The 24,881-nt window shown below is 35.4% G+C and overlaps 1 protein-coding gene across 3 annotated transcripts in view; it reads left to right on the forward strand.

Annotated features, from left to right (window-relative positions):
• The window catches only part of TBC1D23 (TBC1 domain family member 23), a 64,761-nt gene that overhangs the window by 37,925 nt on the left and 1,955 nt on the right, over positions 1-24,881 (forward strand). For 2 of the 3 annotated variants that reach the window (XM_003893855.4, XM_009199152.3), the window contains 9 exons: positions 1,037-1,129; positions 4,211-4,381; positions 6,981-7,023; positions 8,564-8,670; positions 12,208-12,347; positions 13,648-13,692; positions 17,754-17,842; positions 20,676-20,811; positions 22,392-22,586. In XM_003893855.4, the coding sequence (XP_003893904.1) occupies positions 1,037-1,129; positions 4,211-4,381; positions 6,981-7,023; positions 8,564-8,670; positions 12,208-12,347; positions 13,648-13,692; positions 17,754-17,842; positions 20,676-20,811; positions 22,392-22,586 (1,019 nt within the window). The remainder of the gene's footprint in view (positions 1-1,036; positions 1,130-4,210; positions 4,382-6,980; positions 7,024-8,563; positions 8,671-12,207; positions 12,348-13,647; positions 13,693-17,753; positions 17,843-20,675; positions 20,812-22,391; positions 22,587-24,881) is intronic. The other variant, XM_003893854.4, reaches the window with a different exon arrangement.

The raw sequence follows: 24,881 nt of genomic DNA on the forward strand, positions 1-24,881 counted from the left end.
GTCATTTAAAACTTGTCAGCTTGTGTGTTGTTTTAATTGTCTACAATTAATTATTGTTGACATTCTTGACACGAGTTTTTGTAAATCGACATATCTTTTTTCATATTTCAGTAGAGCGACTGAATGTGGCATTGTATAAAATACTTAAAAGGGTGAATTTAGCATTTAACAGTTTCTGGTAGTTTACAGCTAATTGAATTACATGGTTTAGTTCGATACAACTTACAGCAAACGAGAATTGTGAAAATGTAATTTTCTGCATGAAAATCTAATAAGTCAGTTTGACCGATGATGGTTTTTAATATATGGTCTTTATTACTAGTAGTGCAACAGTTAACTGTGGTTGTATTTGGAAGGTGTAGTGTATTTCCAAGATTGAGGGCAGGAAAGGAATGGACGTGGAAAGATAGCCTTTTATGGTAGATCTTTCTTAGTTGGATTTCTTACTGTATCTGTGCTGGTTATTAAGAATTTTCAAAATACAAGCATCTCGCTTTTTACTTATTCAGACTAATATTAAAAAACAAATGAAAACATGTTATCCAGTTTAAAGAGACCCACATGAACTTCTCTAGTTAAAGCTGGTATTTCAGAACATTCTCCCTTCATCCCACCTACACGAAATAGATGTTTAGTTCTTATGTGAATTGAGCTGTTGATAAATTTGCAGATTTATTTGCAAAAAAGGAAAGCATATCTAAAGTTATGTTTATAACTATGTAGTGTTTACATGGTACATTGTCAAATTCCAGTATAATTAGTTTTATAGCTCAAACAGACATTCTCCTTCTATGTATTTTAAGACTTTCCAGTAAAGAACAACATCTAAAAAAGAAAAATGTTTTAACTGTTAAAAAGAAATAAAAGTATTTAGGACCTTCAGGTTATTTTCTATACTAACTAGGTCCTCCTAATTCCATGTGAGATCCATGTTTTCATAAACTTATTCCCTTCCTTTGGTTAGCTGTGAATATTATATTGTGCAATGTGAACCTCATGGGAAATTCCTATATATCAAATGTTGTTTCCCTTTTAGGAAGGAGTCCGGTTCTTTGTGGTGGATTGCCGTCCTGCAGAGCAATATAATGCTGGGCATTTAGCAACTGCTTTCCACTTAGATTCAGATCTGGTTAGTATAAATGCTGATTAATTATTCTTAAAGTAACTTTTTTTCCTTTAGTTCATAAATAAATGTATAGGTCCCAGACTGGGGAATTTTTTCTTTCTGTTTAAGAAGGCAGTCTCTGCCCTTACAAGAAAAGTGTTGCTGTCAGGTTTCCTTTTCACCCACATATGCTTTTGTGTTGTTTGTTTGTTTGTTTGTTTGTTTGTTTCGCTCTTGTTGCCCAGGCAGGAGTACAATGGTGCGATCTCGGCTCACTGCAACCTCTGCTTCCTGGGTTCAAGCTATTCTCCTGCCTCACCCTCCTGAGTACCTGGGATTACAGGCACCCACCACCACGCCCGGTTAATTTTTTGTATTTTTAGTAGAGAGGGGCTTTCGCCATGTTGGCCAGTCTGGTCTCAAACTCCTGACCTCAGGTGATCCCCCTACCTGAGCCTCCCAAAGTGTTGGGATTATAGGCGTGAGCCACTACGTCCGGCCCAGATACCCTTTTGGCATCATAAAGAGTAGCTGAAACAATGCTCACTATGGCTTACTATTGCTTACCATTGTTATGTCAGTAAATTCTGAATTTAGTTTGAGCTACATAGTAGAGCACTTAGCATAGTGCACTGCACGTACTAAGGACTCTTCGGATATCAGCTCTTACTGTAATTGAGTAAGAATTCTGTAGGCTTTATAGTATGAACCATTTTTAATCATGAGTATTTATACATATAATAAACTAATATTTAATAACGATAGTATCTGGCTTATAAGTACTTAGTTATTAAAACTACTATCCTAGGTCATTTAATTTGAAGAATGGTAAAGTAAATAATTGTCAGAGATGTATAGAGCCGTTGGTAAAATTGAGGCTAACGTCATTTAAGCCATTCTGGGATCATTAAAGCCTCAGGGATGGGGAACACAGGAGTGGGATGAGAAATCTCTTAGCTAAATATTAAGTCTACCTTTCCCCTTGCTAACTTGTCTTAAAAATTTAATGCTGAGACTGAAAGGGTGTGTGAAAGGGCCTAGGTAATATTGAGAGAAAACTAACATAAGAAATCAGAGTTTTGGATATTGTGAGAAAGGCCATCTTAGCTCATCCATATTCTATAGTTGAACTCTGTGCCCTTCTCTTCCCTTGATTCCTCTGTCGTTCCTATTTTAACAGTTTACTCAGGTGATTCATGAATACTTAAATTAATTTTTTTTTTTTTTTTTTTTTTTTTTTTTGAGACAGAGTTTCTACTCTGCCACTCAGGCTGGAGTGCAGTGGTGTGATCTTGGCTCACTGCAACCTCAGCCTCCCAGGTTCTGGCGATTCTCCGGCCTCAGCCTCCCGAGTAGCTGGGACTGCAGGTGTGTGCCACCACATCTGGCTAATTTTTTTGTTTCTAGTAGAGGAGGGGGTTCATGTTGGCCAGGCTGGCCGAACTCCCAGCTTCAAGTAATCTGCCCACCTCGGCCTCCCAAAGTGCAGGGATTACAGGCATGAGCCACCATGCCAGGCTTGAATTTTTAAAAAATTTTAAAGAATATTATCAACTTACTTAATCTTGCAGACTTTTAATATCTATTTACATATTTCTTGTTTTGCCACTTGATTTTTAACATAACAGTTTCTAAGAGATCTTTTGATATAAATACATTCTTTCTAATGATGCATAGTCCATGGTACATGTAGGTATACTATAATTTATTGCCTGATTGATGTATATGTGGGTTATTTTTTGTTTTCTTATAATAATGCTGCAGTTATACATTTTGTACTTATGCAAATATTTCTGTAAAATAGATTCTTAAAATTAAAATTGTTTTGTTGAGGTGTGTGGATATATACATTTTACTAGAGACCACCATATTGCCCTTTAAAAAGGTGGAACCCAGCTACTCTGGAGGCTGAGTTAGGAGAATTGCTTGAACCTGGGAGGCAGAGGTTGCGGTGAGCTGAGATCGTGCCACTGCACTCCAGCCTGGGTGACTGAGGGAGATTCTGTCTCAAAAAAAAAAAAAAAAAAAAAGATGGAACCGGCCGGGCGTGGTGGCTCAAACCTGTAATCCCAGCACTTTGGGAGGCCAAGATGGGCAGATCACGAGGTCAGGAGATCGAGACCATCCTGGCTAACATGGTAAAACCCCGTGTCTACTAAAAAAATACAAAAAAACTAGCCGGGCGAGGTGGCGGGCGCCTGTAGACCCAGCTACTCGGGAGGCTGAGGCAGGAGAATGGCGTGAACCCGGGAGGCGGAGCTTGTAGTGAGCTGAGATCCGGCCACTGCACTCCAGCCTGGGCAACAGAGCGAGACTCCGTCTCAAAAAAAAAAAAAAGGTGAAACCTTCTTATGTTTCAGAACTGTAAATGAGAATGCCGTTGGTATTATTGGACATTATCAGTCTTTTCTTATCTTACCAGAGTGATGAGTGAAAAATAGTTGTAATTACCAATGAGGTTGAACATTATTTTTTGTGAGTGTGCTGTTTATATTTGCTTTTGTTTTTTACAAATTGCTTTTCTATGTGGTCTGTCCATTTTTCTGTTTTTCACCACACTTTTTGTGTATCTCCATTAAAACAGTTTTTAAACATCTTTGTCGTCATTGTCGTACTTGTTTCCTTGAGGGTAAGAAATGAATATTTCATCTTTGTGTCTCCATTACCTGGAATAGTGCCGATAAACAAATGCCTTCTGTTATTTCTGACTATCCTCTAAGAAATACATGGCTTACCATCTAAGGGGAAACTGAAAAATAGAGCTTGTTTTGATCTATAGTTTTATACTCTTTCTGTCTTGATACCTAAGGACACAGTTGCTACTTGTTATGTAAGAAAAAACAGGAACAAAACAGGTTTTCTGTAGTAGAGAAGTATTTTCTTTGCGTCAATCTTTGTGTGAATGTTCAATTTTTGTTCTATTGTATTATAGATACATTTATAAATATTTCTCTTATCCCAGGGGTTTTATTTATAAGTCTTTTTTTCCCTTCATTTTCGTTGTGGCTCTTTAAATATTGGGGTTTTTCCTAAAAAATTTTCAAATTTACAAATATATGTGAAACACAGGCTTGTCAAGTTTTTAACTTTAAAAAAATTGTCTAGATGCTCCAGAATCCATCTGAGTTTGCACAGTCAGTAAAATCCTTGCTGGAAGCGCAGAAGCAATCCATTGAGTCTGGCTCCATAGCTGGTGGGGAGCACCTCTGTTTTATGGGCAGTGGCAGGGAGGAAGAAGACATGTATATGAACATGGTCCTGGCACACTTTTTACAGGTATGCTGACATAAATTATTTCAGTTTTGTTTGGTTAATGTTATCACCTTTACAAAATTTGCGTAGATAACTTTTTGCTTGTCAGATTTATCTGTATTTTTCTTGGTTTTGTGACTTGTTAAGGTCTTCTCCAGATTTTTCTCATATGCTTATATGATTTTTTTTTAATGTTTAACTCAAACCATCTGGAATTTATTTTGTGTAAGAAGTAAGGTAGGAATTAAAAATTTCTCCAAATAGCTTACAAATTGTACAATTTGAAATACCACCTTATTAATATACTGAGTTCCTCTATGCATCAAGATCTATTTCTGGATTATTATGTTACATTGATCTTTTATTGTTTTCTGTTTATTATTGTTTTTTTGAGCTGGAGTCTTCCTCTGTCGCCTAGGCTGCAGTGCAGTGCGTGATCTTGACTCACTGCAACCTCCGCATCCCGGATTCAAACAATTCTCCTCCCTTCGCCTCTCGAGTAGCTGGACTACAGGCATGCGCCACCACGCTTGACTAGTTTTTGTATTTGTAGTAGAGACGGGGTTTCGCTGTTGGCCAGGCTGGTCTCGAACTCCTGACCTCAAGTGATCCGCCCTCCTCGGCCTCCTAGAGTGCTGGAATTACAGGCGTGAGCCACCGTGCCTGGCCTATTATGTTACATTGATCTTTATGTGTATTTATGTCCTAGTACTTTTTACAGTAGCTATATAATTCATCTTAATATCTTCATTTGAAACTGAATAAATGCATATACACATTCATTCACAACACCTAGCCATCTTTCCTTTTTGTGTTTAAATATCGTCTTCAACACAACTAATTTGAATTAATGATTTTATGCAACCTGCTTCTCTGCTTTTTAAAAAATGTCGCTCAGTGATGGCTTGTTTTGTATTAAAATAGTTACTTACTAGGTATTCTTTAGCAGTTTATGTGTTGAAGTCCTTACTTTGTATGGTCCTGAGCTATGGAATCAGCAAGATGGTAGGCCTGGTAATACACAAGCCACTCAATTTGGGTTCATTTCTATTTATGTTGTATTTTACTGAGAATCTGGTTTGAAAAAATTAAAGACGAAATCCTTGAAAAGCAAAATCAGAGAAGGAAGAGGATATTTGGGAGAGGGATTGTAGGATAATTTTAAATTATATTAAAGGAAAGAGTTTAGAAGCATAGGAAATAAAAATAAGGAACCAAACTCGTTTCACTCATAAATTTAACTGGTCTATTCTAAAAATGCTTCAGGCCAGGCAGGGTGGCTCACACCTATAATCCCAATACTTTGGTAGACTGAGATGGGAGGATCACTTGAGCCCAGGAGTTCAAGACCACCCTGGGCAACATAATGAGACCCTGTCTCTACAAAAAATAAAAATATTAACTGCGTGTGGATGTGTTCATCTGTAGTCCCAGCTGCTTGGGAGGCTGAGGCAGGATAATTGCATGAGCTGGGAGATTGAGGCTGCAGTGAGCCGTATTCATGCCACTGTACTCCATCCAGCCTGGGTGACAGAGCGAGACCCTATCCTCAAAAACAAAATAAAATAAAAATGCTTTAGTGTAAACTATACTGTATATTGTGAGGGCTGTCATAGGGCAAGAGTTTGGAATATTGTGAACTTTTTTAAATTATTCAAGTTCTTTGTGTGGTTTTATAAATTTTTTCCCCAATTTTTATTATGGAAAATTTCAAGGAAATGGAAAAGTAGGGAGAACTGAATGCCATAAACTCATTATAAAGACATAACCACATCATTATCATACTTTATTAAAAAAAAATTTAGTGTTCAGGTTTCCCTGATTTTCCTAAGATCTAAAACAAGACGTTGATATTTGGTTGATGTCTTTTAAGTTTCTTTTAGTTTATAGGTTCCTTTTTAAAATTGTTTTCCTTGCATATTTTTGTTGGGAAAAGCAGTTAATTTGTGTTATAGAGTTCCCCACATTCTGGATTTTGCTGATTACATTCACATGGTGTCGTTTATCATGTTCTGTCCCTGGTATTTCCTGTAAGCCAGTAGTCTAAATCTAGAGATATTCACACTTCTTTGTTTAGGAGAAGGAGGTCCTGAGGGGGTGATGCCTGCCTCTTTTAGATGGTAAATACTATTTAGATATCTTTTTAGTGTTCCCCTTTTTTATTGTTGTTTTTATTACTTAGATCCATTATGTTTTTAGTAGTTTGCAAAATGGTAACATTCCCTTATTTCTTCATAATTAGCCATAATGTTTCTTTTTATATTATCTTTTAATAGAGGACCCAAATATTTTGAAAGCTTTTAAAAATCACTCTGACTACATCCTAAAATACTGTTTAATTTTGGTTTGAACATTGCACTATTGAAACAATAATACAAGTAAAATCAAGACTTGTTAATAGCCTTGAAGTTGTCCCCTTCTTCCCACCCAAGCACCAGACCCTTACAATATGTAAGGTAAATGGATATACCTCTCTGTGCCAAAGTCCAAAATGTCAAGGAAATAAGAAAGCCCAGAAATTTAATATATAACTTGATATTGTATTTATCAGTGTTTTAGAACTAGCTGAAGTTTTAATTAAGTCGCATTTTTGGAAGAATTTAAATTTTCTTTTCCATTACAGAAAAACAAAGAATATGTGAGTATTGCCAGTGGAGGATTTATGGGTAAGATTTTAATTTATTAGTTTTTTTCCTCTGTGTTTCAGAAGAAATTGTATTGATTATCAATAGAGTTGATCTGGAGTGATCACATTAGTTAATGGGTAGACTCTCTTCATTCATTCAATGTTTTCAGAAAAGGCAAGGCCAGGAGGACTTAACAGATAACAGACAAACGTCATAGGCAGTTGAAATGAGTGACTATTTGATGTAAGACTATTTTAATAGATTTGTTTCCAAAAAATATTTTTGTAAAGATGAATGAAAAACTGTCCATATGATTGCCTCTGTGGAGAAGGAGGATTAAATGATGGGACGGGGAAGGAAGAATTCAAGGAATAGTTTTGATAGTATACCTTTTGGACTCTTTAGGTGTTTTATTATTTTATTTTTGAACTACTTGAAGGTATTCTCTGTTTAAAAAATGTTAGCTGAGTGGAACAAAATAAACTGATGTTTTCAGAACTGCAGACTAATATTTGATAATCTAGGAAAGTAAAATAATTGGCAAGATCTCTGCAGGCAAGTATTGAGAATTTTACTTTGCAGGCAGAGTAATAAGATTTTAAAAGAGCCTGTCTTACATTAGAAAAAGAGATTGCAAAAATACTGAGCTGTAAATGCTGGGGAAAATTAATGATCAAATCAAATCAATATATAAGAATCACATGCTAACCAATTGTGCAACTGAAGCTCCAAAAATCAAATCAGTATATGTTGAGAGTAATGGAATCTTAGGCTTTAATCGTGGGAGTTAGGCTGTAACTTAGGATTTTTGGAACATTAGGATGTATTTCCTCTTGGTCTTTGTTGATATTAACAAGGATTATGATTATCTTCTATATATCATGACCTGATAACTAACGACTTTTGAGGTACATACCCAGAGTGATGTACAAAAAGGGTTATTTTAATAAGTAGTGTTAAACATGTATTGGCCCTAGGCTCAGTGTTATTTATTAGGAATCCTGGTAATGATATAAAACTTGATTATTAAGCTTGTAATTCTCAAAAGTGTCTGAAAAGCATTTTTTTTATAGTATAGCCCAGATTTTGGAAATGTTTTTAAAACCATGGATTATTTATTCACCAAGAATAATATCTCTTTCTGTAACTGTTAATGCCTAACAATGCTTCTTTATTATGGGAGAGATTGATGTCTCCTTATGGTATAACAAAAGTCACAATCGGTTTTCTATTAATCCTTTATGTCATAAAAATGTTGCAGAAATTATCTGTTAATACTTGAAAGATTTCCTTCCAAAGAAGAAAACATAAAGCCTATACAGTTATCATCACCTTTGGCGTCACTTAAGAAATGTTGTCCGTGTACAGAGGGTTTTAGAAGGAAGAAGAGGAAGGTTTGCTCTAGCTTGGAGGCCTTTTCTCCATCACAGACGTGCAGAAAGAAATACCTGTGATTATTTCCTTCGGTCCTTTTTTCTCAGCTGTGACATGTTTATTATATTTCGTTGGTAATGAATTTTTCCAAAGAGGGTTGATATTTTAGGTTTTGTTGTTGTCGTTGTTTTTAATTTATCTTAAGCACTGCAGCAGCACCTGGCAGACATTAATGTGGATGGACCAGAAAATGGATATGGCCATTGGATTGCTAGTACCTCAGGCTCAAGGAGCAGTATCAATTCTGTTGATGTAAGTGTATGTAGAGAGTACGTTACTGGATTTGGATAAGTTCCCAGAAAAGGTGATTAACTACTAAACCCCCACCATAACAGAAATGGAGTCAAAACATTTTAAACACATGCCATGAAGAGTCATAGTTTTGTGAGATTAATGAAATGATACAGCAAGCCTTTATTGTGAGATTAATGACATGATACAGCAAGCCTTCACAGCTAAACTAGGTGGGAGCTCTTGAAGTTCAGCTGCTGAATTCAAATTTCTGCCTGTCCATCTGTAGTTTGGTATCACGTAGTGACAGTTTTATGCTCTAGCTTAAATATCGATGGGGACAAATCTGGGTCCTATAAATAGCTGGGACTCTTAAGCAAGCTGATTCCAGGCATCTCCCAGTTAGTTTTTGCCAGAATACTAGGGCTCATAATCATCTCGTGCACATTGTATCTGTACCCATCCCCATCACAGACTTAAGTGATGTGAACTTGAGTCTATCCACATTGGAGAATTGGTCAGGCAGAGGAAGACAAGAACCAGTTGCCAATCCTATTTGATTTTTAGTTATTGAGATGTGTGTTACTACCCAGTTTTGCTTCAGTGGATAAATCTGTTTTTCTGTTCTACTTTGGAAATATTTGGGTAATAGGTCTTTTGTGCTTTTCCAGTACTTCAGTATTTCATGTTAGTTGAATTAGATGTCATTAAATTATTTTCATAAATAATGGTCCTCATCTACCTAGTGATTATTTTTTAAAACAGAAATAGAAGGGAAACTGCAGTACAAGGGCATGGTTAGTAGCTTGGGCCTACAGGTCTGACATACCTGGGTTCAGATTTCATCTACAACTCACTTTCTTCATGATCTCCAGCAAGGTCTTTGAGCTGTGATTTCTCCACCTGTGCAATAGAAATGTTAACAACATAACTTTCTTCCTAAGGATAACTTGAGGATTAACTGTGGAAGTAAATGGAAAGTATAGTACCTGTCACCAAATGTTTAATAGTAGCTATTATGAAATTGTAACTCACTACCTGTGTTAGTTGAGGTTTATCTTCAGCCATGCAAATCGAAATCAGATTATTTTCACATCAGCAGATAAGGCTTGCCTGAGAATCTTATTTTTAACTTGATACTCTTATTTTTAACTTGATGCTCTTTGTGTGAAATCACCATTTACTTAGTAAATGTTTGCTATTTTCACTTACAAATAACTAAATAGTATTTCATTGTCTGGGTATATTATAATTTATTCAGTTCTCTTATTCAATATTTACATTGTTTCCAGTTTTTTTCTGTTACAGTTTAATTTTTGTAGTGATAAATTTGCATATGCCATGATTATTTAGTCCTGGAAGTGGAATAACTTGATTAAAATGTTACCAAAGTCCTTAGACTTCTGCATTATTATCAAATGGCTCTCCAAAAAACATTCTAATTTATATTCCTGTTCACATCACTGGATAGTTTTTCTGTTGAAGCTTTTATATTCAGATTTGAAAAACGCTGACTGAGGCTATTTTAGAAATTATCTTAAAACGCATTCTTTTCCAAGTACCAAAGAAGTTTTGCAGTTTAATTTGGCTTTGAATTTAGATACAGAAATAGAAACATAGTTTTTTTGTGTTGTTAATGACATTTCTTCTAAAAATAAAAGTAACAGATGTTCATTGTAGCATCATATATAAATAAGAAAAGTATAAAGAAAACAAAATCACCTGTAGCTGTTCCAGAGATAATTTTGCCATTCATATTTTAAAGTATTTTCATCAAACCCTTTTTAGTGAATGTGTTTCTTTATTTTAAAAGTAGTGATCATAGCAAACTAGAATTTTATTTTCTGCTTTTTCACTAAACATATGAGCATTTTCTAGCATTTTAAAATGCTATTTAAAAATAGTATGAGTTTGTAATGGCTGTGTAATTTTCCATCAAATAGTACCCAAATTTCTGGGCACTTCCTTCCCATTAATTCTAAAGAGGAATTAATTGGCAAAAAAGAGGATCACTTTTAAATGTTTGACACCCATCACTGAATTTCCTTCTAGGAAGGTATATGTGAGCAATCCCATGAAACAATTTAAGAATTATACTCACAGCTATGCACAGTGGCTCATGCTTGTAATCCCAGCACTATGGGAGCCCGAGACAGGTGAATCACCTTAGGTCAGGAGTTCAAAAATTAGCCAGGTGTGGTGGCAGGTGCCTGTAATCCCAGCTACTCGGGAGGCTGAGGTTACAGTGAGCCGAGATCGTGCCACTCTCCAGCTTGGGTGACAGAGCAAGACACTGTCTCAAAACAACAACAAAAAACAAACAAAAAAGAATTATACTTGCATCTCTTACATTTGGTACATCAGGATAACTTTTCTTCAGAAAATAAAGGCCTCAGTGGCAGTGTCTTTAAAAAGCAAGCATTTACAAGGGATAAATATTTAAAAGTTTAGCTACATGGATAGTAGTTTGATTATACTTTTGCTTTATTTTTGTAGACTAGTCTAAGAAAGGTTAATAGTTTTAACTATTTCCTATTGAATAAATAAGGTAATTTCAGACTCCACACACGTATGTGCAAATAGTAGTTTGATCATACTTTTGCTTATTTTTGTAAACTAGTCTGAGATAAGAAAGGTCAGTAGTTTTAACTATTTCTTTTATAATAAAGAAGGTAATGTCAGACTCCACACACATATATGTGCAAGTATATCCTAATTTTTTATTCCACCTTCTATTCTTTTTCTTTTTCTCTCTTTTTTTTTTTTTTTTTTTTTTTTTGACACGGAGTCTCACTTTATCGCTCAGACTGGAGTGCAGTGGCACAATCTCGGCTCACTGCAGCCTGCACCTCGCAGGTTCAAGCAGTTGTCTGCCACAGCCTCCCAAGTAGCTGGGATTACAAGTGCCCATCACCATGCCCGGCTAATTTTTGTATTTTTAGTAGAGATGGGGTTTCACCATTTTGGCCAGGCTGGTCTTGAGCTCCTGACCTCGTGATCACCCGCCTCGGCCTCCCAAAGTGCTGGGATTACAGGCGTGAGCCACCGCGCCCGGCCTCTACCTTCTATTCTTAAAATGATTTCACCTAATGAATTAGTTTGCAGCTGCCGCAACAAAATATCGTACCACAGACTGGTGGCTTGACCAATGTAAATTTATTGCCTTACTGTCCTGGAGACTAAAAGTCGAAGATCAAAGTATTGGCAGGTCTAGTTTATCCTGAGGCCTCTCTCCTTGGCGTGTAGATGGCTGCCTTGCCCTCTGTGTCCTCACATGGCTTCTTCTCAGTTTTCATATGCTCTTGTCTTTGTCTCTTATAAGGACACCAGTCAGACTGGATTAGAGACCACCTATAAAGACCTCATTTAACCTTAATTATGCCTGTAGAGGCCCTGTCTCCAAATACAGTCACGTTCTGAGATATACTGGGAGTTAGGACTTCAACATATGAATTTGGTGGGATTGCAATTCAGTCTATAGCATGTAGATAATGGTTAGCAGTAGTATGTCTTCTAGTCATTTAGAGAGCAGTTAATCCATCTGTCTTCTTTTTTTAGGGTGAATCTCCTAATGGCTCAAATGATAGAGGAATGAAATCACTAGTAAATAAAATGACCGTGGCTTTGAAGACAAAATCCGTTAATGTCAAGGAAAAAGTTATCAGTTTTATAGAGAATACATCAACTCCTGTGGATCGGTGAGTTGTTTATATAGTATGAGTTTATGATGAATAATTAAAACTAAAGAAATAATGTCTTACAGTAAGTAAATGTTAGTTGAATTGAATGTGTTCCAGAAAAGGATTATAAAGTACATTTGCTATTAGATGATTTCATCGTTTTCATTAGAATTGCAGGAATGTGCTTTATAGCCATAATTATTCTCTCTTACTACTCAGAGATGCAAATAATGTATCTGTCACATCATGCCATTCACTAAAAATAATTTATGTCCCAGTATGTATTACTTTTCATATAGTAGCTGCTTCCCAAATGTCAAATGGATGGAGAATCATCTGCTGAATTCAGTGATCTCATAGTAAGAACTTCTTCCTCTGCTCCAAGAGTTTAAAACCTAGAAAATCTGGTCATGCTAAATATAGCAGAAACCCACCTTCTGATGTTTAAGATCAGACCTTCATAGAATTTCGTTTACAAAACCCCATTTCCTTGTAAATTACAAATGAGGGACGTGGTTAACAACTGATAAACAAGTTTAAAAATCTGTTTTATGTATCTTGTTTCTTATTGTAACTGAGGATACATATTTTTCTCCATGTGTGAGTCTGTTTGATCCTTCCTGTTCCTAGAGTTCAAAGCTAGTCTTATAATTGCAACACAGAATTTGTTTTTAAGGAAGCCTTATATTGGAAATGTATTATAATATTTGGTTTCACTTTCATGTCTTGCAGTATCCTGGGAAAACTGACGTATTTTACTTTAAGAACTGAATGTCAGGGCTTTGTTGTCTGTCCCTTTATTAAGTATAGTGTATATGCATACAAAAGTACATTTTTTTGCATTTAGTTAATAGGTGAGAAGGTAATAGATTATTTTCATTGATCAAAAAAATTGTACCTTATCCAAAGTGGTCAACTGATAATTACCAAGGTGTTTTATCAAGCCTGAAAGACTTGTTTATGCAGTAAAGTTATGTCTGTTCTCAAAAGCTAACCCTTTTACCTTTTGTTGGTGCTTCTAGGTTGGAGGACTGTTATTGCTACATTTTGTAGCATGAACATTTGCAATTTTATTTTAAAATTTATTTGTTTTATTTTTAAAATGGACTGGTGATAACTAAGTCAAAAAGACTGCTGCCTTGATTTACTTGTAATTGGCTTTTCTTTGTTTTTCTTTGTACTTGGGATGATGGAAACATCTTTATAATGTACACTTTGGGTGAGAAAAACTGACTAAACTGTACCATATTTTTTGTTTTAAAGCTGTTGCATTTTTTTATAATCATTTTGTTCTGTCCTCTGCCTTGATTTGCTATAGAATGTCTTTCAATCTTCCTTGGCCAGACAGATCATGTACAGAGCGGTAAGCCAATGAGTAGAGCATTTTTCTTGAACCATCCTTTTCCTTTAATATGCCTCATGCCATCTATAAGCTTTATGCTGTCTTGGCTCAAATTTCATGCAGCTATTTCAAATGCTAAACTTTTCTCATTCTGCTTTTAGGAGTGTGTCATATTGTTTGATATACTTTTCTTTTGTTTTTTGCTTGATCATTTTAATTTCTTTTCCTGCATGCTTGTTTGTATCACGCATTCCACGGATGAAAATTAAGTTTGTTCAAAACCTGCAGTTTTTATTCTGAGACAGGGAAAGGTGAAACAAAGAAAGCATGTGTGTGGTCACGAGTTGGCAGGTTATTTGCTTTGGTGCTCATTTGCTTCTATCTCCTGCCTAGCAGCAGAGAAAATTATAGCACCTAAAAATAGGCACCATTCATGGTTCAAAATTTTTGTTAATTAATGTACATTATGTAATTTTATATTTTTAGATTTTTCTTAAGATGTATGTATTTAGGTTGAGTTAGCATATATAAATCTAAGGAACTACAGTTCTAGGGTTCTGCCTTTGGTTTTTGTTGAAAAAACAATTACTTTTTTTTCTAGGTGGTGGATTACTTTAATGTATAATTTGTCACTTCTCTAACCCAAATAAAATGAGGTGTTTCTCATTAAAAGACAAAATAAGTTTAAGGTTTAAAAATCTACTGGATCTTCAATTAGGATAACAAAAGAACTTTACTAACTTAACTCTGTGTGACTTTACAGTTCTTATACTCACAGAATTTTTCAGCAATTTAATTTAGAATATCAATTACAGCAACACCTACAAACATTTAAAAAGAAATTCTGTAAATCCTAAGTGGGCCAGAAAAAAAAAAAAAAAAGAAATTCTAGTCATATTTTGAATGTAAGTTAAGCTTTGGAATAATGGAATGGAATTTGTCTCAGGTCACTTCAGTATTCTCAGTGACTTGAAGTAGCATTTTAAAAAATAATACTTCATTCTCTAAGACTATACTTTTGGCCGGGCGTGGTGGCTCACGCCTGTAATCCCAGCACTTGGGAGGCTGAGGCGGGCAGATCACGAGGTGAGGAGATCAAGACCATCCTGGCTTACACGGTGAAACCCTGGCTTACACGGTGAAACCCCCATCTCTACTAAAAATAAATAAATAAATACAAAAAAATTAGCTGGGCATGGTGGCGGGCACCTGTAATCTGAGCTCCTCAGGAGGCTGAAGCAGGAGAATGGGGTGAACCCAGGAGGCAGAGCTTTCAGTGAGCCAAGATCGTGCCACTGCACTCCAGCCTGGGCGACAGAGGAGACTCCGTCTCAATAATAGTAATAAGAACAATAATAATAATAATACTTCACTCTCTAATAACTTATGTTCTAAGAGTTTTGATTTATTGTGACTATTCCTACACAATGCCAATTACAGGACTTCTGCTAATAATTTTACCTAGCACTACTTTAAAGGAAATTGCTCCTTTTAAAATTATAATCTATTTGTGAATCATCCTTTCCATTTTATTCTGTTATAGGACCATTGAATTAGTCTAATTTTTTTAACTCCCAAGTTCCCAAATTATTAATTTTTGTAACTTAAATCATCTCTGATCCACAGTTAGATGTATTTGTTTAGAAAAGAGAATCTCATGAGAAGTTAGAATGAAATAGGTTTCTTTCTAAGCTCAGTAAATTAAAGCCTACTCAAACCATACTAGAGATGTTTCTATTATTACCATGGCAAAAAAGTATAGATATTATGCTTTAAAAAAATAGTCCAGCTGTTGAATTTTATTCATTTTTAGCCAGTCTTTCCAGAAATGTCTCAATAATTCTTAGCATTCATGGTTATAAAGACTTTGCATTGTATTATAAATCTTGATCAACAATTAATAATTTGGTTTTTAGGATTGTCTCTTTACTCATACTTTCTGGTTACTTGGTTATCTAGTTATAGCAAATGCTTATTTGCTGTAAACATTTATCTTTGTTACTTTCTATGTTATAGCAGTTTAATTGTGCTTTAATATTAGAGAACTCATAATCTAATCTATCTAAAATTTTACAATCTAGATGGCATCAAAACATTTTTAGATAAAGCTCTTACCTCTTTCTTTTGTAAGAAAGCTGAATCTGAGTTTCAAAGTCATCCAAATTATATCATTTTCTATCTCTCTCTCATGAGCATAGTTTGGTAATTTATAGGACAGTTTTACATTAGATATATTTTAACATAAAACCAAATGATTATGTCACTTTTTGTTTAACCAGACTTTAAGCCTATGTATTGATTAACCTAACTTGTAATTTCCAATGAATATTTGTTATACACTAAACTCTCATTATGTTGAGGAATGTTATTTTGGAAGAAGTAAATCAACAGAATTAGGCTACAAAAAAAATGTTTATTGATGATGTATATTTAAAATTATTTAAAGTATGGATTTGATCTCTTATCTTCTGGGAAAATTGAATTCTAAACCTAAGTAAAGGCCAAGTGTGGTGGTTCACACCTGTAATCTCAGCACTGGGAGGCTGAGGTGAGAGGATCACGGGTGCAAGAGTTCAGACCAGTCGGCAGCATAGCAAGATCCTGTCTCTGAAAAAATAAAAAAATTAGGCGTGTGGTCCTGCACCCCTGTGGTCCCAGCTGCATGGGAGACTGAGGCAGAAAGATTGCTTGAGCCCAAGAATTCGAGGCTGCAGTGAGCTAAGATTGTGCCACTGTACTCTGGCCTGGGTGACAGAGCAAGACCCTGGCTCTAACATAATAATAATAATAATAATAATAATAATAACTAAAGGCATGTAACTTGATTTTTTTTCTCACATTGGAATATCTCTTGAAAATAGAAGATTCTGAGTGTTTTCATACAGTACATGCACACACCCCAAAAAGCTAGAGTCTTCCTTTGTAGTAGGTAATTTTAGCTGATCCTTATCCTACAAGTAAAACAATGCTTTTCCCCTCAGAAACACATGTAGTATTTTGTTGACACATTTTAATTTTACCTCTTAGTTTATTTGGGATTACCTGAAAATTAATAAGGTATTAATTTTTATGTTAAAAAGAGAGGTCACACTTCCTGTAGACCTAATCAAGCTTGAGTTTACATGCTTCTGCCTTTTGAAAAAGAGGCAGATTCTTTTTTTTGCCTTGAGGTGGAGTTTCACTCTTGTTGCCCAGGTTTGAGTGCAATGGCGCGATCTCGGCTCACCACAACCTCCGCCTCCCGGGTTCAATCGGTTCTCCTGCCTCAGCCTCCCAAGCAGCTGGAATTACAGGCATGTACCACCATGCCCAGCTAATTTTGTATTTTTAGTAGAGACGGAGTTTCTCCATGTTGGTCAGACTAGTCTTGAACTTCCGACCTCAGGTGATCCACCCTCCTCAGCCTTCCAAAGTCCTAGGATTACAGGAGTGAGCCACTGCGCCCGGCGGAGGCAGATTCATTTTTATGGCTTATATTTGCACAACAAAAGTAGAATCTTCATTTCTATTGAAACAAAAGTAACAGTAATAAAAAAATGGGAAGATAACCCTTAAGACACTTGCACTTATATGAGAAACCTTAACCACTCATGTTGGAATTTGAATATTTGGTGTCAGTAACTTATTTTACCTAACAGACATGAAGGTAGTACCAGGCGTTGTCCTAATAGTTTTACAATAAAATTAACCGATTTAGTTCTTACGATAACCCTGACAGGTAGATATTGTTAGCACTATTTTACAGAGGACGAATCAGAAGCACAGAAGTCTAAATAACTTGCACAAGGCCAAACAGATCTAAACATTAGTTTTAATATGGATATTAAAATTGTTTAAAATTTAATTTTTACATATTTAAGAGCATTCAGTCTACCAAGGCCTTATGCCACTTTTGCTAACATAATTTCTTTATCTTCTTTTAATTTCCTTAACATAGCTCTCCTAAAACTATGGCTAGTGCACAGGGTTTTGTGGGGGATAAGGAATATTTACATTTTGTGTGAATATTCAAATGATGCTTGGTAAAAATCTTTGAAAACTTCTTAAATGATTATTTCTTCCCTAAAATTCTTTGAATATAGGCATGTGAGCAGCAGTGACAGAGTGGGCAAGCCTTACCGTGGTGTAAAGCCTGTTTTCAGCATTGGGGATGAAGAAGAATACGACACAGGTGTAGTAATACACTTAGCTACAGATGGCTTTGCTCAGTCATCAGGAGTGATTACAGCAGTCATTCTGGGAATAGCCAATCAACTGCTTTTTTAAACAACTGAGATTCTGTAGAAATAATTGGAGAATCTGTGGCTTTCTATTAAGAGTTTGGTTTTAGACACCTTGAATTGTACCTATTAGAAATCCAAGCAGAAATGTTAAGTAGAGGCAATTGATTATAGGTGCCTTCAGCTGAGGAGAGAGGTCTAAACTGATGATAATTTGAGGGCTATCAGTGTAGAAATAATATTTAAATCCAAGTGATGGGATTGAAATTCCTTTGATCAATCACCTAGGAGATTGAGAGTTGTGGGACTAAAGCACTGAAAATTACAAAATTGGGACATCTGAAGTTTTTTGAAACTGGAGGCAATATCCTAAAGGGCCACAAGATGGTGACATTGTGTCAGGGAAGGTTGTCTTCTCTGTGGTTATGTTTTTAAAAAATAATTTAGACCAGGCTCGGTGGCTCACGCCTGTAATCCCAGTACTTTGGGAGGCTGAGGCAGGCAGATCACTTGAGGTCAGGAGTTCAAGACCAACCTGACCAACATGGTGAAACCCTTTCTCTACTAAAAGTACAAAAATTAGCTGGACGTGGTGGTGCATGCCCGTAATCCCAGCTGATTGGGTGGCTGAGGCAAGAGAATCGCTTGAACCCAGGAGGCGGAGGTTGCAGTGAGCCAAGATCATGCTACTGCATTCCAGCCTGAGCGACACAGCGAGACTATCTCAAAAAAAAAAAGAAAAAAATTTAGTCTTTGGTTTATAATTCTACAGCCCAGTTCATCCTAATTGAGCAATCATAACTAATATTGGTTAATATGTGTTAGGTAAGCAGTCATAACTAATTTTGGTTAATATGTGTATTGAGTTAGGGAAAAAATATATAAATGTGCAGAATGAGGAAAAAAAGACTCCCAAATCTCACCTTGCTTTTTCCAGTTAGTAAAACTTGTTGCATATTTCCCATTTCAGCTCGTGTATCTCCTCATTCTCCTTCTATCATATAAACATACCGTACTTTATTTAGTCCGTCTTCCAGTTGACACTGGTGGTTTTCCAGGGTTTTTGTTTGTTTCAAATGGCAATGGATCTTTATATAAAGATATATATGCAGATTAGCTTTTGATGAAAGTATATTCAGAGGGTAAATTCTTAGCAGTCAGATTGCTAGGTTATGGGGAATCACATGTGACATTTTAATAGATACATGAAATCACTTTCCAGAAAACTTGCACAGAGGTAAATGTGATATTTCTAATTGTTTCCTTTTCTTCTTTTTTCCCCTCTCTATTGCCATCTTCTTTCTGTTATCTGTCTCTCCCTGAATATCTCAACTTCTTCCATTAACAAAGGGGAGAGGGAAATGGATGAATAAATTGTGGCATATTTACATTTATCATGTATCTACATACACATATTTATAATATGGAAAATTGGACCATAATGAAAGTGAGAAAATGAACTATGTGTATCAGTATGTATGAATTTCAGATGTTGGGAGTAGGGTAGCAGTTGCGGAAGAATGCAGTTGAGTAGTCTACTTTTTATATACATTTGGTTTGTCGAATACTACTGTATATTATTTAGGGATATGCATACATGTTATGGGATTTGCATATGTGCATACATGTTAAAGCATGTATACTACTACTGTATGTATAATACTACTGTATATTATTTAGGGATATGCATACATGCATACATGTTAAAGCAAAGACATGTATGGAACTGATAACACCAAATTCAGATAGTATTTCTTGGTGGGGAAGGGAGGAGAATGTGAGTAGGAAGAGATACATGAGAGGTTCACTTTTGTGTAAGCTGGAGTGTAGATACGTGCGATTTCCTTTTTCATTATGTCTGTATATTTTGCAGTATTTGCTAAAAAGCAAAGGACAGAACCTATAATTATTTACCTTAGAGACTGTATTTTCCCTTTCTTAAATTAGAAAATATAATTATTAATTATATTAATTAATATATAAATATAATTGGAAAATATAATTATTTTATATTTCTCTTAGGGAAAATAACCCTAGATTTTTACTTATTTATCCCAGGATTGATTATTTTCTTTAAAATCAAAAAGCAGCAAGATAAAAAGAAATCTACCATCTGTACCCTCAAGATACTGCGTATTTAACAATTCAGCCATCTCTTTACAGACTAGTCAGATCATAGTTAGGTTATGCATATCAAAACAATTGAAATTCCCCAAATAGTTTAATCTTTAAAAATGTATTCTTAATATTTACACTTGACTTTGTTACCGTATGAAAGTGATGTTGATAATAATATTTCTATATTAATATCAGTGGCATAAGGAAATAGAGTAGCAGGATTAGAATTGGTTGTGTTATTCTTTTTTTTTTTTCTTTTTTTCTTTTTTTTTGAGACAGAGTCTCACTCTGTCACCCAAGCTGGAGTGCAGTGGCACAATCTCAGCTCACTGCAACCTCCTGGGTTCAAACGATTCTCATGCCTCAGCCTCCCAAGTAGCTGAGATTACAAGTGTGCACCACCACGCCCAGCTAATTTTTTGTATTTTTTAGTAGAGACGGGGTTTCACCATGTTGTCCAGGCTGGTCTCGAACTCCTGCCCTCAGATGATCTGCCTGCCTCAGCCTCCCAAAGTGCTGTGATTACAGGCGTGAGCAACTGCGCCCAGCCTGTTTGTTTTTTAATCCATATCTTCAAAATACTACTGAAATTTTTTTAGACTGTTAGAGAATGTATCATTTTAAAAGTTGGTAATATCCATATTTAACACTTTATATTTTTTATAGATGAAATTGACAGTTCTTCAATGTCAGATGATGATAGAAAAGAGGTTGTAAACATTCAGACTTGGATAAACAAGCCAGATGTCAAACATCATTTTCCTTGTAAAGAAGTAAAAGAAAGTGGACACATGTTTCCCAGGTACTTTTAAAAATGTCTTCATCAGAAGTAAAATTGAATTTGGGGAAGTTAATAATACAAAACTGAACTACAGAAGAACCTTTATTTATCCTAGTACAGTAAGTTATAATTTCCTTCTGTCTACTTGTATAATAGGTCTTGAATTATAACAGTATTTCTTATATAATTTTTATTTTGAAAAATTTTATACAAAAATGTTGAAGGAATAGTACATTGAACACCCTTATGATTCTTTGATCAACTGTTAACACCTTTTAATACCACCCCATTTCGTATGTATATATGTACATATACATGTATATGTACACTTTTGTCAAACCTTTCAAAAGAAGCCTACAAATGTGACACTTCACCCCTAAATGCTTCAGCATAAACCTCCCAAGTATATGAGCATTCTCCTGCACAACTTCAATGCCATTACCCCACCTAAAAATTTTTGTAAATCCATCATTTGTCATACAGATCATACCCCAATTTTTCAGTGTTCCCAAAGTATCTTTTGAAGTGTGTTTTTTCTTTCTGATCCATGATCCAGTTCATGGTTCACACATTGCATTGTCTGTTACATGTCTTTAATCTCACCCTGTGTGCAGCAGAACTCATCCCCCCACTCCCTCACTTCCCTTTTCTCTTCATGATGAATGAATCCTTTGAGTCCAGGTCAATCATCCTGCGGAATGTTCCACATTCTGGGCTTGTCTGATAATTGTCATATGGTATTACTGTACATAAAAATGTGAAAGTATTAAAAAGAAGCTGAGGTACAGGGGTTGTGGGTGAGTGTTAATAATACTATGCTCATTTTGCCTTCAGGATCCAGTTACAGAGTATTACAAAATATGTAGGGAAACCCAACAATTGCCTAGTGATCTTGGATATTAGATGTAGGATATGGTGCATTGAATGAGAATAGTTTATGAATATAGGTAATAGTGTTAAAAATCTGAAAAGTAGGCCGGGCGCGGTGGCTCAAGCCTGTAATCCCAGCACTTTGGGAGGCCGAGACGGGCGGATCACGAGGTCAGGAGATCGAGACCATTCTGGCTAACACGGTGAAACCCCGTCTCTACTAAAAATACAAGAAAAATTAGCCGGGCGAGGTGGCGGGCGCCTGTAGTCCCAGCTACTCGGGAGGCTGAGACAGGAGAATGGCGTGAACCCGGGGGGGGGCGGAGCTTGCAGTGAGCCGAGATCGCGCCACTGCACTCCAGCCTGGGGCACAGAGCAAGACTCCGTCTCAAAAAAAAAAAAATCTGAAAAGTAATATACTCCTTTTCAATAAAAGATATATTATTGTAATGATTTCTATGTTGTATGGAACTTTTTATTACATTTATTATATTACTTTTAAATCATTGCAGGATTATCTGTTAATAAAATATTAATTTTGCATACAATTAAAAGCCTTTAATGTGTAGTTTACTTGTTTATAGATTAACCTCTGTTTGTATCTTTTAACTCAAATAATTTTATTTAGAGTTGAACATTTTTAATAATTGGGGTGGTTGTTTCAAAACAACACCTGTTTGAATTACATTTACTTAAATTTTTTTTTCTTTTAATGCTCTTTTTGTCTCAAGTCATCTGTTGGTTACCGCAACACATATGTATTGTTTAAGGGAGATTGTTTCACGGAAAGGATTGGCTTATATACAGTCTCGACAAGCGCTGAATTCTGTAGTTAAAATTACATCCAAAAAAAAACATCCTGAACTCATTACCTTCAAGTATGGAAATAGCAGTGCTTCAGGAATAGAAATCTTGGCAATTGAAAGGTAAGATTTTCCTTAGGATGATATTATCTGAATTACTGCAGTTCACTATAAAGAGTTTGTTTCTCTATTTTGGGGAATGGATGGTGGAATAGGATAGGTGAACCACTTTTAGTGTTTCTTATTATCTCTTCCTCCCCAGTCCTTAGCCATATGTGGTTTAGCCATTAGCACATGATTTGAGTAAGTGCCATAGCAAATTTCATAAAGTTTCTGACCCAAGGATCCGTGTTAATCTACACCAGTGCTGCACTAATTGCTGGCTTGCAGTGAAATAAGAAACTTGTTCTAGAGTATGTCAATATTTTTATTTTCCTTCACAGAAAAATTCTTGTTTTGACAAACTGTCAGTGAACTAAGTAGTGTGCTGGGTGATATAGGTAATTTACACCCTGGTACAAGCCCCTCACTTTATCTCATTGTGGTCACTAACAGTTCACAGACTGGCCCAAGGGCTGTGGACCACACTGATATTGATACTAAACCATTTTTAAATCTATAGATAAAAATATGAAGCCCGGAGGAGTTGAATGACTTCTCAGATCCTGACACTTAGTTTGTGACAGATCCAAATATAGCCTTTCTGACTCCTGATTTGTGGTTTATTCCACCTTGCATCAGTTCAAGTTGTTCCCCTCCTGAGATTTAGGATTACACTTCTTGTTTACAGGAGTGCTTGGATAAAGAGTAAGCTTAAGGTCATATCGGAGCACTTTTAAATAATCAACTTCAATTGGAAGGGGAAATTATTCAGTTTCTTTGATCTTGTACTGACAGGTAGCAAACATCATGAATCTGTACTGTTTTATGTACTTTGTTAAAAGAAAATAATACCCAATTTGTAAAAACAATCACTTTGTTGCTTTATGTAAGAATAAATATTTACATAGTGATATTTTCAATTAATAGAAATATAAAGAATATTTCATTCTAATTCTCTGTTAACACATTGATGAGTATCATCTCAGATTTTTTTAATGCATATGTTATTTCTTTATTAAAAACTAGATAAATGTGATACAGGCTTGTTTTTGTGTTCTGATTTTTTAAGAAAACAGTATAGTATGATATATTTACATTTTAATAAATATAAATTATTATTATTTTTTTTTTGAGACAGAGTCTCTCTCTGTCGCTCAGGCTGGAGTGCAGTGGTGTGATCTTGGCTCACTGCAAGCTCTGCCTCCCGGGTTCACGCCATTCTTTCTGCCTCAGCCTCCCAAGTAGCGGGGACTATAGGCGCCCACCACCACACCTGGCTAATTTTTTGTATTTTTAGTAGAGGCAGGGTTTCACCGTGTTAGCCAGGATGGTCTCAATCGACTGACCTCGTGATACACCCACCTCGGCCTCCAAAAGTGCTGGGATTACAGGCGTGAGCCACCGCGCCCAGCCCAATAAATATAAATTCTTAACTTTTTAATGGTAGATATTCTGTTATAAGGATTTCTCAGGAGATTGATTTAACAAGCCTCATGTTGATTGGCATTTACATTATTTCATATGTTTCACTATTAATCTTCTAGTGGGCCTTTAAAAAAATGTATATTTACATAGTTGTCCAATTCATCTTCTCAGGATAAATTCCTGCAAGTAGATTCAGTGGGTCTCTGAGGTATACACATTTTAATATCTACTGATAAATTAATTTTAACCAAAGGATATTTGAATTATGACTTTGTCATGCATAGTAAAAGTTGAGAATTATGTTTTAAAGGCTTTCCCATAAATTTTGCTAAATAAATTGAAGTTTATTATATATAGATCAACATCTTTTTTTTAATTCAGAGTTGTGGCAGATAGTCTTAATAGTGGAAGATAAAGTAACTAGATTCTCCCTCTGCGTTTCTTCATTGATATTTATGGTTTCTATTCTGCCTTGCATATGTAACACTTACAGATGATTTATACAGTGGAATTGTTAGGTTTTACAGAAAATGCTGTGAAAAAAACCCAAAAAAACAAAAAAAACACTATTTTTATTCTCCAAGAAAAGAAAATGGACATTTAATCTATAGTGTTGATATTTTGTAATAGTTATCATATGTCTTTGTCTTTTTTAAATATTTCAGACCTTACAACACCATTTTATTATGTACATAACCCTCTGTAAAGTTTGGATAACTACACCTATTTTTTATGTAGGAATCTGTTTTGGTGAACTTAAATTACTTGCTTAAAGTCAAACTATTAAGTGTTGGAATTGTCATTGTCTTTGGAATTGGATACCAACAATTTGTATGTGATTTTTGTAGCTAATTGAAGGTACATCTGTATTGGGGAGTGGAATATTACATT

This window comes from Papio anubis, chromosome 2 (genome assembly GCF_008728515.1).
Source record: "Papio anubis isolate 15944 chromosome 2, Panubis1.0, whole genome shotgun sequence".
Classification (NCBI taxonomy): domain Eukaryota; kingdom Metazoa; phylum Chordata; class Mammalia; order Primates; family Cercopithecidae; genus Papio; species Papio anubis.